Source organism: Pseudophryne corroboree, chromosome 9 (assembly GCF_028390025.1).
Source record: "Pseudophryne corroboree isolate aPseCor3 chromosome 9, aPseCor3.hap2, whole genome shotgun sequence".
Classification (NCBI taxonomy): domain Eukaryota; kingdom Metazoa; phylum Chordata; class Amphibia; order Anura; family Myobatrachidae; genus Pseudophryne; species Pseudophryne corroboree.
In genome coordinates this window covers 302314048-302328446 of record NC_086452.1, presented here as the reverse complement: position 1 = coordinate 302328446, position 14399 = coordinate 302314048, and the positions used below count along the sequence as shown (strand labels likewise).

The following is a 14399-nucleotide window of genomic DNA, read 5'->3' as shown; positions in this document are numbered from 1 at the left end:
CACTTCTTGACCCTATGCCCTCTTGCCTTCTCTGCTTCCTCGTTCCTTCCGCCTGTTCACATCTTGCCTATCTCTTTTTAATCTTTCCCTCACATCAGGCAGTGTCCCCTCTTCATTTAAACAAACTTTCTCCATCTAGGGTACCTCTCTTCACCCATTTGCCTCCAAACTCCTTGAGCATATTGTCTACAACCGCCTTACCACCTTTGTCCTCATACTCCCTGCTTGACCTATTTCAGTCTGGTGTCTGTGTTCTCCTCTCCACTGTAACTGCCCTCATGAAAGTCAGAAATAATAGGCTTGCCATACTATGCCTTTAAACTGGGACACACATGAATTACACAGGTTCTGTGACAGCTGACTTCAAGCCTGAATTTCACCTTGTTTTAATCAGCCACAGAATCTTTGTAATTCACGTGTCCCAGTTTATAGGGATAGTATGGTAAGCCTAAGCAATGACCTCCTTACTGCCGAATCCAAGGGCCACTACTCTCTGCGACCTCTCTCCTGCAAATCCTTCACTACCTTGGCTTGCTTGCTACTACCATCTACTGGCTGTCCTACATGTGACATCATTCTTCTCACTCCACTTCCACGAATAGTAGGTTTCCTCCAAGGTTCTGTTCTAGCACCTCTTCTTCTATTTTCCCTTTTTTTATATGTTCTCTCTGATATCCACAGCTCTTTTGGCCTCTAACATCTCTGGGCTGATACCACTCAGATTTACTTTTTCTCCCTTGACCTTTCCCAATTTCTCCTCACTCGGATCTCCAACAGTCTCTCTGCTATTTCTTCCTGAATGTTCCAGAGCTTTCTTAAACTTAACCTAAGACTGAGCTGAACATGTTCCCACCCTCCCGCATAACCTCACCTCCCACAATTTAATGATCTGTTGACAGCACACCCATCACCCCTATCCCCCAAGTGTGCTGTGTTGGAGTTATCCTTGACTCCTCTGTCAAACCACACTTTCAGTACTTTTTCGCAGTCCTGCTGTTTCAATCTTTAGAAATATTTCTAGGATAAGAACCTTTCTCACCCTGGAGTCAACAAAGACCTTCATCTACTCATTGTTAATTTCCAGATTGATTTACTATAGCTCCACCTTTCTCCTCTCCAATCTCTTTAATGCTGCTGCCTGACTCATCATCTGCTCCTACAAGCCCTACAGTGGCTCTCCTTTCCCTTCAGACCCCTATTAAAGCACTCACCCAATCCCCTCGCATTTAAATATCTGACCTTTGTTCCCTTCACTCCCATCCGCCCACTTCCTTCCATTAATGTATGCCTCATCTCCTGTCGACTGATTACTTCCTTCCACTCCCGCCTTTGAAAAATTTCCCATGCTGCTCACTAAATCTAGAATTCTCTCCCTATCAGACTGTCCACCTCTCTTCAAACCTTTAAATAGGTTCTCAAGACCCACTTCATCAATACCATCCAGCTCTCATCCTGACCTTTTAGAATGCAAGCTCTTACAAGCAGGGCCCTCTTCCCCCGTGTGCTTCTCCTTCCTTTGCTTTTAGTATCATCTACTCCATATTCCCTACAACGGTATCTAACCCTTGCTTGCTTCCACCACACTGCTTATTTGATAGTTATAATTGCTTCTACAGCAATGTTTATAAGCTATCCTTGTCCTGTATTGTTTTGTACTGGAAGTCATTGATTCTCTTATGTCCTAGAGGATGCTGGGGACTCCGTAAGGACCATGGGGTATAGACGGGCTCCGCAGGAGACATGGCACTATAAAGAACTTTAGATGGGTGTGCACTGGCTCCTCCCTCTATGCCCCTCCTCCAGACCTCAGTTAGATCCTGTGTCCAGAAGAGACTGGGTGCACTACAGGGGAGCTCTCCTGAGTTTCTCTGAAAAAGAATTTTGTTAGGTTTTTTATTTTCAGGGAGCACTGCTGGCAACAGGCTCCCTGCATCGTGGGACTGAGGGGAGAGAAGCAGACCTACTTAAATGATAGGCTCTGCTTTTTAGGCTACTGGACACCATTAGCTCCAGAGGGTCGGAACGCAGGTCTCACCCTCGCCGTTCGTCCCGAAGCCGTGCCGCCGCCGTACTCACAGAGCCGGAAGATAGAAGCCGGATGAGTACAAGAAGAAAGAAGACTTTAAAGGCGGCAGAAGACTTCAGATCTTCTCTGAGGTAACGCCATTGCTCCCACACACAACACACACAGCGGGCACTGAAGGGTGCGGGGGGGGGGGGGGGGCGCGGGCCCTGGGCAGCAATAATAAACCTCTAGGGACTGGCTAATATTTTTATATATATATATATATATATATATATATATATATATGCATGCTGCGGAGGCAGTATATTATATAATCCCCCGCCAGTATTGGAAATTTGAGCGGGACCGAAGCTCGCCGCTGAGGGGGCGGAGCTTGATCCTCCAGCACTAACCAGCGCCATTTTCTCCACAGCACACTGCAGAGAAGCTGGCTCCCCGGACTCTCCCCTGCTGAACATGGTGACAGAGGGCAAAAAAGAGGGGTGGGGGGGCACTTTTAATTGGCGCAGCGAGTGTATATATAGATATTTATATAAAAGCGCTGTTTTATTTGGGAATTTTGTTTCCTGTGTCAGTTGGCGCTGGGTGTGTGCTGGCATACTCTCTCTCTGTCTCTCCAAAGGGCCTTATTGGGTAACTGTCTCCATATAAATATATCCCTGAGTGTGTGCGGGGGTGTCGGTACGCGTGTGTCGGCATGTCTGAAGCGGAAGGCTCATCTAAGGAGGAGGTGGAGCAGATGATTGTGGTGTCTCCGTCGGCAACGCCGACACCTGATTGGTTGGATATGCTGAATGTTTTAAATGCAAATGTGTCTTTATTACATCAGAGGTTGGACAAAGCAGAGTCCAGGGATAGAACATTAAAAGTCACATTAAAGTCAATCCATGGCTTTGACTGTGTCACAGGGCCCTTCAGGGCCTCAGAAACGTCCCCTGTCCCAAGTAGCAGACACTGATACCGACACGGATTCTGACTCCAGTGTCGAGTACGATGATGCGAGGTTACACCCAGGGGTGGCCAAAAGTATTCATTATATGATTATTGCAATAAAGGATGTTTTACATATCACAGATGACCCCTCTGTTGCTGACAAGAGGGTACACATGTTTAAGGAAAAGAAACCTGAGGTAACCTTCCCCCATCTCATGAGCTGAACGCGTTATTTGAAAAGGCTTGGGAAACTCAAGACAAGAAACTGCAGATTCCCAAAAGAATTCTTATGGCGTATCCGTTCCCTGCGCAGGACAGGTTACGGTGGGAATCCTCACCCAGGGTGGACAAGGCGTTAACGCGCTTGTCCAAAAAGGTGGCGCTACCGTCTCCAGACACTGCAGCCCTCAAGGATCCTGCTGATCGCAGACAGGAAACTACCTTGAAATCAATTTATACACATACGGGTGCCTTGCTCAGACCGGCAATAGCGTCGGCTTGGGTTTGTAGCGCTGTTGCGGCTTGGACGGATACTTTGTCAGCTGAGGAGGGTTTTTCTCCCAATGGAAAAAGCCCAGGAACTCCAGAACATGGTCAGAGACCTGTTGAAACCAAAAAGAGTGTCAGTCCATCAATGCACTCGAGTACTGGGAAAAATGGTGGCGACCTACGAGGCCATCCCCTTCGGCAGGTTTCATGCGAGGACGTTTCAGTGGGACCTTCTGGACAAGTGGTCCGGGTCCCATCTTCAAATTCATCAGAAAATAAGCCTGTCCCCCAGGGCCAGGGTGTCTCTCCTGTGGTGGCTGCAGAGTGCTCACCTTCTAGAGGGTCGCAGGTTCAACTTTCAAGACTGGGTTCTGGTGACCACGGACGCGAGCCTCCGAGGATGGGGAGCAGTCACACAAGGAAGAAATTTTCAGGGAATAAGGTCAAGCCAGGAGGCTTGTCTACACATACGCGTACTGGAATTGAGGGCCATATACAACTGCCTACGTCAAGCGGAGAATCTTCTTCGCGACCTACCGGTTCTGATTCAATCAGACAACGTCACAGCCGTGGCTCATGTAAACCGCCAAGGCGGAACAAGGAGCAGAGTGGCAATGGCGGAAGCCACCAGGATTCTTCTCTGGGCAGAAAATCACATAAGCGCTTTGGCAGCAGTCTTCATTCCGGGAGTGGACAACTGGGAAGCAGACTTCCTCAGCAGACACTATCTCCATCCAGGAGAGTGGGGACTTCATCAAGAAGTTTTTGCAGAGATAACAAGTAATTGGGGACTTCCTCAAATAGACATGATGGCGTCACGCCTCAACAAGAAGCTTCGGAGGTATTGTGCCAGGTCAAGGGACCCTCAGGCAGTAGCAGCGGATGCCCTGGTGACACCGTGGGTGTTTCAGTCGGTCTATGTGTTCCCTCCTCTTCCACTCATCTCAAAGATACTGATAATAATAAGACGAAAAAGAGTGCGAACAATACTCATTGTTCCGGATTGGCCTCGAAGGGCCTGGTATTTCGTTCTTCAGGAAATGCTCACAGAAGATCCGTGGCCTCTTCCTCTCAGAGAGGACCTGTTGCAACAGGGGCCCTGCGTGTTCCAAGACTTACCGCGGTTACGTTTGACGGCATGGCGGTTGAACACCGAATCCTAGCTGGGAAAGGCATTCCTGAAGAAGTCATCCCTACTCTGATAAAGGCTAGAAAGGAGGTGACGGCGAAACATTATCACCGTATCTGCAGAAAGTATGTATCTTGGTGTGAATCCAAGAATGCTCCAACGGAAGTTTTTCCATCTGTGCCGTTTTCTCCACTTTCTACGGACAGGAGTGGATATGGGCCTAAATTAGGCTCCATTAAGGTACAGATTTCGGCCCTATCAATTTTCTTTCAGAAGGAATTGGCTTCTCTCCCAGAAGTCCAGACTTTTGTAAAGGTAGTGCTGCACATACAGCCTCCTTTTGTGCCTCCAGTGGCACCATGGGACCTTAACGTGGTGTTACAGTTCCTAAAATCTCACTGGTTTGAACCTCTTCAAACGGTTGAATTAATATTTCTCACTTGGAAGGTGGTCATGTTGTTGGCCTTGGCACCGCAAGGCGGGTGTCTGAATTGGCGGCTTTGTCTCACAAAAACCCCTGTCTGATTTTCCATGTGGATAGAGCAGAATTAAGGACTCGTCCTCCATTTTTGCCTAAGGTGGTTTCATATGAACCGACCTATTGTGGTACCTGTGGCTATGAATGACTTGGAGGATTCCAAGTCCCTTGATGTAGTCAGGGCCTTAAAAATGTATATAGCCAGGACGGCTCGCGTTCGGAAAACAGAGGCACTGTTTATCCTGTATGCAGCCAACAAGGTTGGCGCTCCTGCTTCTAAGCAGACTATTGCTCGCTGGATCTGTAACACGATTCAGCAGGCTCATTCTACGGCTGGATTGCCGGTACCAAACTCTGTAAAGGCCCATTCCACTAGGAAGGTGGGCTCTTCTTGGGCGGCTGCCCGAGGCGTCTCTGCATTACAGCTTTGTCGAGCGGCTACTTGGTCGGGTTCAAACACTTTTGCTAAATTCTATAAGTTTGATACCTTGGCTGAGGAGGACCTCATGTTTGCTCAATCGGTGCTGCAGAGTCATCCGCACTCTCCCGCCCGGTCTGGAGCTTTGGTATAATCCCCATGGTCCTTACGGAGTCCCCAGCATCCTCTAGGACGTAAGAGAAAATAAGATTTTAAACCTACCGGTAAATCTTTATCTCCTAGTCCGTAGAGGATGCTGGGCCGCCCGTCCCAGTGCGGACATATTTCTGCAAGGCTTGTATATAGTTATTGCTTACATAAGGGTTATGTTACAGTTAAGATCAGTCTTTGGCTGATGCTGTTTTGTTCATACTGTTAACTGGTTGCGTATATTCCATGTTATACGGTGTGGATAGTGTGGGCTGGTATGAATCTTGCCCTTAGATTAACAAAAATCCTTTCCTCGTACTGTCCGTCTTCTCTGGGCACAGTTTCTCTAACTGAGGTCTGGAGGAGGGGCATAGAGGGAGGAGCCGGTGCACACCCATCTAAAGTTTTTTATAGTGCCAATGTCTCATGCGGAGCCAGTCTATACCCCATGGTCCTTACGAAGTCCCCAGCATTCTCTACGGACTAGGAGAAAAAGATTTACCGGTAGGTTTGAAATCTTATTTTTTTCTTTTGCTCATTTGTTTGTCTACTTAGGTGCTGCAGATCCCTTGGCGTGCCACATAAATAAAAGATTTTGATAAAAATGTAATTATGTAATTTGTAAATGATTGCTACTTTACAAGAAAAAAAAGAAAAAGTCAGCTCAGCTGGCATCCCGCACCTCCCGCAAACTCGGACGCCATTACATCCTGCTAATTGTCATTTCTGAGCTGCAGGAAAAGACTGTAATTTTAGTATACAATGTTTCTTATTTGGTGCTAGATTATGAAATATGGAAGTGTTTTGTTGCAGAAAGGTATTAATCCTGTCTGTTCTGTTTTTGTTTTTTTGTTTTCTCTGCAGCATTGAGCTGCAGCTGCTGGAACTAAGCCCATCAAATAGGAACGTGGTATATGGTTATATTGAAGCATTTGTACCATGCACAAAGGATACTCTTGTCAAGCGTTTGAAAAAACTACACTTCCACATACAGGTATCACTAATGTGGCAACACCAACTTACCAATTGTTTATCAACCTTTCTCTTACGTCCTAGAGGATGCTGGGGTCCACATTAGTACCATGGGGTATAGACAGCCACCAGGAGCCATTGGCACTTTAAGAGTTTGAGAGTGTGGGCTGGCTCCTCCCTCTATGCCCCTCCTACCAGACTCACTTTAGAAAATGTGCCCGGAGGAGCCGGTCACAGCTAGGGGAGCTCTATAGAGCTTTTCTAGAAAAGTTTAATTTAGAGTTTATTTTACAGGGAGGCTGCTAGCAACAGCCTTCCTGCAGTGAGGGAGGGGGGGGGGGGGGGGAGCAGTGTCCTCCATGTGTGGTCTGAGCCACTGTCTCCGCTGACTGGACATTGAGCACCAGAGGGGTCGGATCGCTCCCCACCACAGGGGATCGCTCGCCCCAGCAGCATGCTGCCAACCCCTTACAGAGTTGAAGAAGTGGCGAGTGAGACACCAACCCCCCTAGAAAGCGGGGGGCCGGTTTGAAGATGGTGGCAGAGGGGGAGGGAGCGCAGTATTAACTGCGCTCCTGGGAAGGCTCAGCTGTACATGATGCGGCGCTGTGAGGGGTGCCCTGGGCCAGCGCTTACCCCCTACACTGGTCCAGAAGCCTGTCGGGGTCCTCGGATCTCAGCCAGCACTAATTCCTCAGGTCAGTATAATCCATGAAGAGCGGGAAGACAGTGCCATTAAGGGGGCGGAGCTTCTCCTCAGAGCGGACCCAGCAGCGTTTCAGCGCCATTTTCCTGCCAGCACAGTGCTGAGAAGGAGAACAGGTCCCTCCACAGCAACTCCAGCTAGCTGTACACGGCACCAGGGGGTTGTAGAAGGGGGGGCTGTAATACGACTGTGTGACCTATTATGGTGCACAGTCAGCGCTGACAAGGGGGTCTCCCTTTGGTAAAAGCGCTGTGTGTGGGTTGGCTTCCATCTCTGTGTTTCTCATGCCATTCTTGGGGGGGGGGGGGGGGGGGGGGGAGACTCTATCTGCCCTCACCTGTGTGTGTGTGTATATAGAGTGTTTGGTGGCCTCCTTTAGCTATGTCCAGGGACACTGTGTCATATGCTGCAGAGGATTTATCCTATAGGGATGATCCCATTCCATGTATCCAGGATAGCACTGGTTTAGCACAGATACCAGCAAGGAAACCGGAGTGGTTTTCCTCTATCAAATCTTGGATTTCTCAGATTTCTGACTGTTGCAAGTACTGAATCTGCAACCCAGATATTACAGTACTCTATGGCAATATGGCCGGTTTCTGGTACCTCAGGACGCTCCGCTATATACCCCCATAAGCGTGCGCTTGTACATGTCACACAAGACGACACGGATACCGATTCTGACACCACAGACGGTGATGGGGATGTGTTGCGGGGGTCCGCATCTCTTGCAAAGGGGGTGCAATTGTTGATAGAGGCTATTAGGGATGTGTTGAATGTTAATGATACCACACCTGAGCAGGTTGAGGAGGCTTTTTTCACTGAAAATTAGAAAGCTTCGCTAACCTTCCCTGCGTCAAAGGAATTGAATGCTATATTTGAGAAAGCATGGGAAAACCCTGAGAAAAAATTCCAGGTCCCTAAAAGGTTACTGGTGGCGTTTCCTTTCCCTGAGGAGGATAGGAAAAATTGGGAAAACCCGCCGATTGTTGACGCATCTGTGTCCAGACTCTCAAAGAAGGTGGTTTTGCCTGTTCCAGGATCTACCGCCTTAAAGGAGTCGGGCGATAGAAAAATTTATAACACACTTAAATCAATGTACACTGCTTCAGGGGTCCTATTACGTCCCACTATTGCTAGTGCATGGATTGCAAAGGCAATAGTAAAGTGGTCGACTACCTTACTTGAGGATTTGAATACGATGGATAGGGATGATGTTGCATTATATTTACGCAACATACATGATTCAGCAGGTTTTATGGTAGAATCCATGAAAGACCTGGGTTCCATGGATGCGGGAATCTCTTCCATGTCTGTTTCAGCTCGTCGGGGACTGTGGCTGCGCTAGTGGTCGGCCGACGCTGAATCCAGAAAAAGTGTAGAGTCCCTACCCTATACAGGTCAGGCTCTTTGGGGAAGCTCTAGACGCGTGGATATCCACGGCTACAGCGGGTAAGACTCCGTTTCTTATCTCAGCAGCACCTGCTCCCGAAGAAATCCTTCTCTTCATCTGCAACACAGCCCTTTCGACCTAACAAGCCTAGAAAGGCCAAAGTGTCCAATACCACCTTTACAGGAGGTTGATTTAAGTCCAAGAAACCTGCCGCTGCAGGTTCCCAGGAACAAAAGCCTGCATCAGGTATGCCAAAGTCCTCCGCATGACGGCCCGGTGGGAGCAAGACTTAGACACTTCAGTCACGTCTGGTTATCGTCCGGCCTGGATTCCTGGGTGATAGATATTGTATCCCAGGGATACAGGCTGGAATTTCAAATTCTCCCTCCTCATCGTTTTTTCAAATCAGGCTTAGACAGCACCGTACTACAAGAATCTGTCCAAAAGCTGATGGAGGCACAGGTCATTGTGCCAGTTCCTCCCCCTGCGCAGGCCACAGGTTACTATTCGAACCTATTCGTGGTACCGAAACCGGATGGTTCGGTCAGGCCCAAGCTGAACCTAAAATCATTGAATCCCTTTCTAAAGGAGTTCAAGATGGAGTCTCTCAGGGCAGTGATATCTGGTCTGGAAGAAGGAGAATTCCTGGTATCCCTGGATATCAAGGATGCGTACCTTCACATTCCGATCTGGCTGCTGCATCAGGCTTATCTCCGTTTCGCATTGCTGGACTGTCATTTCCAGTTCCAGGCCCTGCCATTCGGCCTCTTCACAACACCAAGGGTGTTGACCAAGGTGATGGCAGAAATGATGGTACTCCTCCGCAAACAAGGGGTGAACATCATTCCCTATCTGGACGATCTGCTGATGAAGGAATCGTCCAAGGAGAAGCTGCTGCAGTCCATTGTTCTCACAACACTCCACCTCAAGAGGCAAGGTTGGATTCTGAGCCTTCCAAAGTCACATTTGGAACCAACCCAGAGGTTGTCCTTTCTGGGAATGATCCTGGACACAGAAGTGCAGAAGGTGTTTCTTCCGCAGGAAAAGGCGTTGGTGATACAAACTATGGTCAGGGATGTCCTGAAGCCAGCCCGGGTGTCGGGTCATCAATGCGTTCGCCTGGTGGGAAAGATGGTGGCCTCTTATGAGACTCTCCAGTACGGGAGGTTCCACGCTCGGACCTTCCAACTGGATCTCCTGAACAAGTGGTTGGGATCTCATCTCCACATGCACCAGAGAATTTGTCCGTCGCCGAGGGCCAGGATTTCGCTCCTCTGGTGGTTACAATTACCTCACCTTCTGGAGGGCCACAGGTTTTGGATTCAGGAATGAGTCCTTCTAACCACATATGCGAGAATTCGAGGCTGGGGAGCAGTCACTCAAGGAGTGACCTTCCAAGGACGGTGGTCAAACCTGGAAGCCGGCCTGCCCATCAACATCCTGGAACTAAGAGCCGTCTACAACGGTCTTCAGGCGGCCCCTCTTCTAAGAAATCGGGCCATTCAAGGGCAGTCGGAGAACGTAACTACAGTGGTTTACATAAACCGACAGGGCGGAACGAAGAGCAGAGCGGCAATGTCAGAGGTGACAAGAATACTCTTCTGGACAGAAATACATGCGTTGGCGCTGTCGGCCATCTTCATTCCGGGAGTAGACAACTGGGAACCAGACTTCCTCAGCAGACACGATCTCCATCCGGAGGTATTTAAGGAAATAACAGATCTTTGGGGATTTCCCCAAATAGACATGATGGCCTCTCATCTCAACAAGAAGCTTTGACGTTATTGTTCCAGGTCGAGGGACCCACAGGCAGTGGCAGTGGACGCCCTGGTGTCTCCGTGGGTGTTCCAGTCAGTGTACGTGTTTCCACCACTCCCACTCATCCCAAGAATCCTAAAAGCTAATAAGGAGAACAAGGGTTCAAGCGATCCTCATTGCTCCTGACTGGCCAAGAAGGGCTTGGTACGCGGACCTTCTGTATCTACTGCAAGAAGAACAGAGGCCTCTTCCTCTTCGGGAGGACCGGCTGCAGCAGGGGCCGTTCGCCTATCAAGACTTGACGGCATGGAAGTTGAGCGCCTGATACTTGCTCGAAAGGGCATTCCGAAGAAGGTCATTCCTACCCTCATACAGGCTAGGAAAGGGGTAACGTCTAAACATTACCATCGTATTTGGAAGAAATATGTCTCTTGGTGTGAATCCACAAAGTTTCCTACGGTGGAGTTTCAACTTGGACGTTATCTCTTCCTGCAAGCAGATGTGGATGTGGGCCTGAGGTTAGGATCTGTGAAGGTCCAGATTTCGGCCCTATCCATTTTCTTTCAAAAACAATTGGCTGCCCTCGCTGAGGTTCAGACTTTTTTGAAGGGAGTTCTGCACATCCAACCTCCCTTTGTACCGCCTATGGTGCCTTGGGACCTTAACGTGGTGTTGCAGTTCCTCCAGTCTGATTTGTTTGAGCCTCTACAGGAGGTTGAGGTCAGATTTCTTACATGGAAGGCGGTCACGTTGTTGGCCTTAACTTCTGCTAGACGCGTGTCCGAATTGGGGGCTTTATCCTGTAAAAGCCCTTACTTGATCTTCCACGAAGATAGAGCTGAGCTCCGGACACATCAACCGTTTCTTCCGAAGGTTGTGTCGGCATTTCATATCAACCAGCCTATTGTGGTGCCAGTGGCTACTGACTTCTCAATTACATCAAAGTCCTTGGATGTTTTAAGGGCTCTGTAATATGTGAAGAGAACTTCTCGTCACAGAAAGTCAGAGACTGTTTGTCCTCTATGATCCCAAGAAAATTGGGTGTCCTGCTTCTAAGCAGACTTTTTCTCGCTGGATTTGGTTCACTATCCAGCACGCTTATTCTATGGCAGCACTGCAGTGTCCAAAATCTGTTTAGGCCCACTCTACTTGTAAGGTGGGGTCTTCCTGGGCGGCTGCACGGGGTGTCTCGGCACTGCAACATTGCCGAGCTGCAACTTGGTCAGGGTCGAACACGCAAAGTTTTAAAAGTTCGATACTTTGGCCTCTGATGATCTGAAGTTCAGTCACAGTTCTGCAGGAGGGTCCGCGCTCTCCCTCCCGATCTGGGAGCTTTGTTACATCCCCATGGTACTAATGTGGACCCCAGCATCCTCTAGGACGTAAGAGAAAATAGGATTTTAATTACCTACTGGTAAATCCTTTTCTCGTAGTCCGTAGAGGATGCTGGGCGCCCGCCCAGTGCTCATTTTTCCTGCAGAATTACGTTTTATCTTTTTACACAGGTTCTCATGTGTTTAAGATGTTCACAGCTGTTGCGTTATGCATGGGTTATGTTGAAAGCCATGTTAGGCGACATGGTTTTTTGTATGGTGTGAGCTATTGTGAATCTTGCCACTAGTTTAATGTAAATTCTTCTCTCGAAGATGTCCGTCTCCTCGGGCACAGTTCCTATACTGAGGTCTGGAGGAGGGGCATAGAGGGAGGAGCCAGTTCACACTGTTAAAAAGTCTTAGTGCCGAAGGCTCTTGTGGAACTGTCTATACCCCATGGTACTAAAATGGACCCCAGCATCCTCTACGGACTACGAGAAAAGGATTTACCGGTAGATAATTAAAATCCTATTTTTTACATCACTGAATCCTACCTGCTGACAACCAAAGCTGAGTAGGTGATAGAGTGCTCTTTTCAGTTATACATTGTATTTCTTTGCATTGTATGTGACTTGTGTTAGTTTTCTGCTGTCTGAAAATCTCTCTTCAGCTTTGCATATTTATATCTATCTGTCTTTTTCTTTCTGTAATACCAATTATTTTCAGGGATAATTCTTAATTGTTTCAGCGTTCCTGCTTAACATTGTCACACACTGCATCATGCTGTCACACCCTTCTAGTATATTACTGTGTGTGTGAGTATCTCCTTGTTACTGCAGCTGTGCCTGCCAAGGGTGAAAGTCACAAACGGCCTGACACCCCAGTGATGCAGTCACTTAGATTGTGCAATGCAGGGTTAACTGCTCAGGATGTCTCGCAAGATGGACTTTGTGTAAATTGCTATACACCTCCTGCCCAGTCCACATCCCCAGCACCTACTCAAGAACCCCAATGGGCTTCTTTCTCTCAGTTACTGGGTACGTTAGAGGATCGGTTAACTTCCTCTATGGGACACCCTATGTTGGCACTGCCAAATAGTGTCCCTGTAGCTAACCTCCCTTGGGTGGATAAACTGAATATTACTGTTCAGAGCTTAGGTCAATCTTCTCTAGCCTTACAAAGGATGTTACCTGGGACTAAACTATCCTCTTGATTCACTACACGGACCCCCACCTCTCAGTCCACCGCTGTATCAGACTGAGATGAGTTATCAGCTGATGAAGGGGAAGACACACAGTCTGTCACTGATTCCTGCAGATGATTCCCCTACCTTAGTGGAGTTGGCTCCTTTAATTGAGGCTATTAAACACATCTTCCAGATAACTGAGGATGAGCCTGACTCGGTGGCTAAGAAAACGGATGCTTTTAAGCGACAAAAGATTATGAAGTCTGAATTCCCTCATTCTAACCATCTTATGTACATCAGAATGGAACACTGAAAAATCCAGGAAAAAAGTTCCCTGTGTCTATACGGTTTGCCTTCCATTACCCCATTCCCACAGAGGTTTGTGCTAAATGGGAAACTACCCCTCCAGTAGATTCCCACATTGCACGTCTGGTTAGACTGTCTATTCTGCCTCTTGCTACGCTTGCCTCCCTAAAGGATCCCACTGATAGACGTATTGTCTGTCACCAGACCAACAGTGGTTGCCTTCTAGGCCGCTAAAGCCATAGACTCATGGCTGCACGCCCTAGAGGAGGAATTACCCTCTGATGTCTGACAATTGCATGTCATACTAGGCTTACATACAGCAAGCAGCTACCTACACTTGTCAGTGACGTGCGGTGCGGTGAGGCAGAGCCTTTCCTGTCATACTATCGTTTGAGTCAGAGTTTTGACTGTATAAAGTATATGAAAAATACAAAGAATTTGTTTGAAGTATCTTCTTTGTATTATTCTAATTATTTTTATAGACAAAACTCTGGAGTAAAAAGTCTATGGCAGGTGAGGCAGTGCCTCACCTTCCTATCTTTTCTGCACATCCCTGATCAAAACTCAACAAATTTCCAGGAGTTTATACTGCTGTACATGTGTATAATGCCCAGATGTACCCTTTGGCTCATATATTGTGTGTAAATCTGGCTCTGGTGCTAGCCAGTGCCTCCTGAGCCATTTAGCTTGGACTGGGTAATTCTACCCACGGATGGCAACCTCCGCGGTTGGGTAGCAGTAACAGGTCAACACTCGTTTCAGGGGCATTGGACGCTGTCAGAGTCCTGTATCCTGATGAAAGTCCTGGAACTGAGAGCTGTGTTCAAAGCTCTTATCTCTGGTGCAACCTCTTCACGGCCAGCCTGTTAGGTTCAGTCCATCAACGCCACCGCAGTGGATTATCTCAATCAGGGCGGCACTCACAGCCAAATGGCGATGTAGGAAGTGGCTCACATTCTCCTATGGACAGAACGTCACCTTCCAGCTATCTCTACAGTGTGCATTTCAGGCACCCTCAACTGGGAAGCAGACTTCCTTAGTCATTGGGACGTCCATGCAGGAGAAGGGTCCTTGCATCCGGAAGTCTTTCAACATCTAGTGGACAAGTTGGGTTTCCCGGATGTCGAGATAGAACCACAAAG

General features: G+C 48.1%; 1 protein-coding gene across 3 annotated transcripts in view; it reads left to right on the top strand.

Moving 5' to 3' along the window:
• Positions 1-14399, top strand: part of UBN2 (ubinuclein 2) — a 363995-nt gene that overhangs the window by 102844 nt on the left and 246752 nt on the right. For all 3 annotated transcript variants that reach the window (XM_063940410.1, XM_063940409.1, XM_063940411.1), the window contains one exon: positions 6488-6617. In XM_063940410.1, the coding sequence (XP_063796480.1) occupies positions 6488-6617 (130 nt within the window). The remainder of the gene's footprint in view (positions 1-6487; positions 6618-14399) is intronic.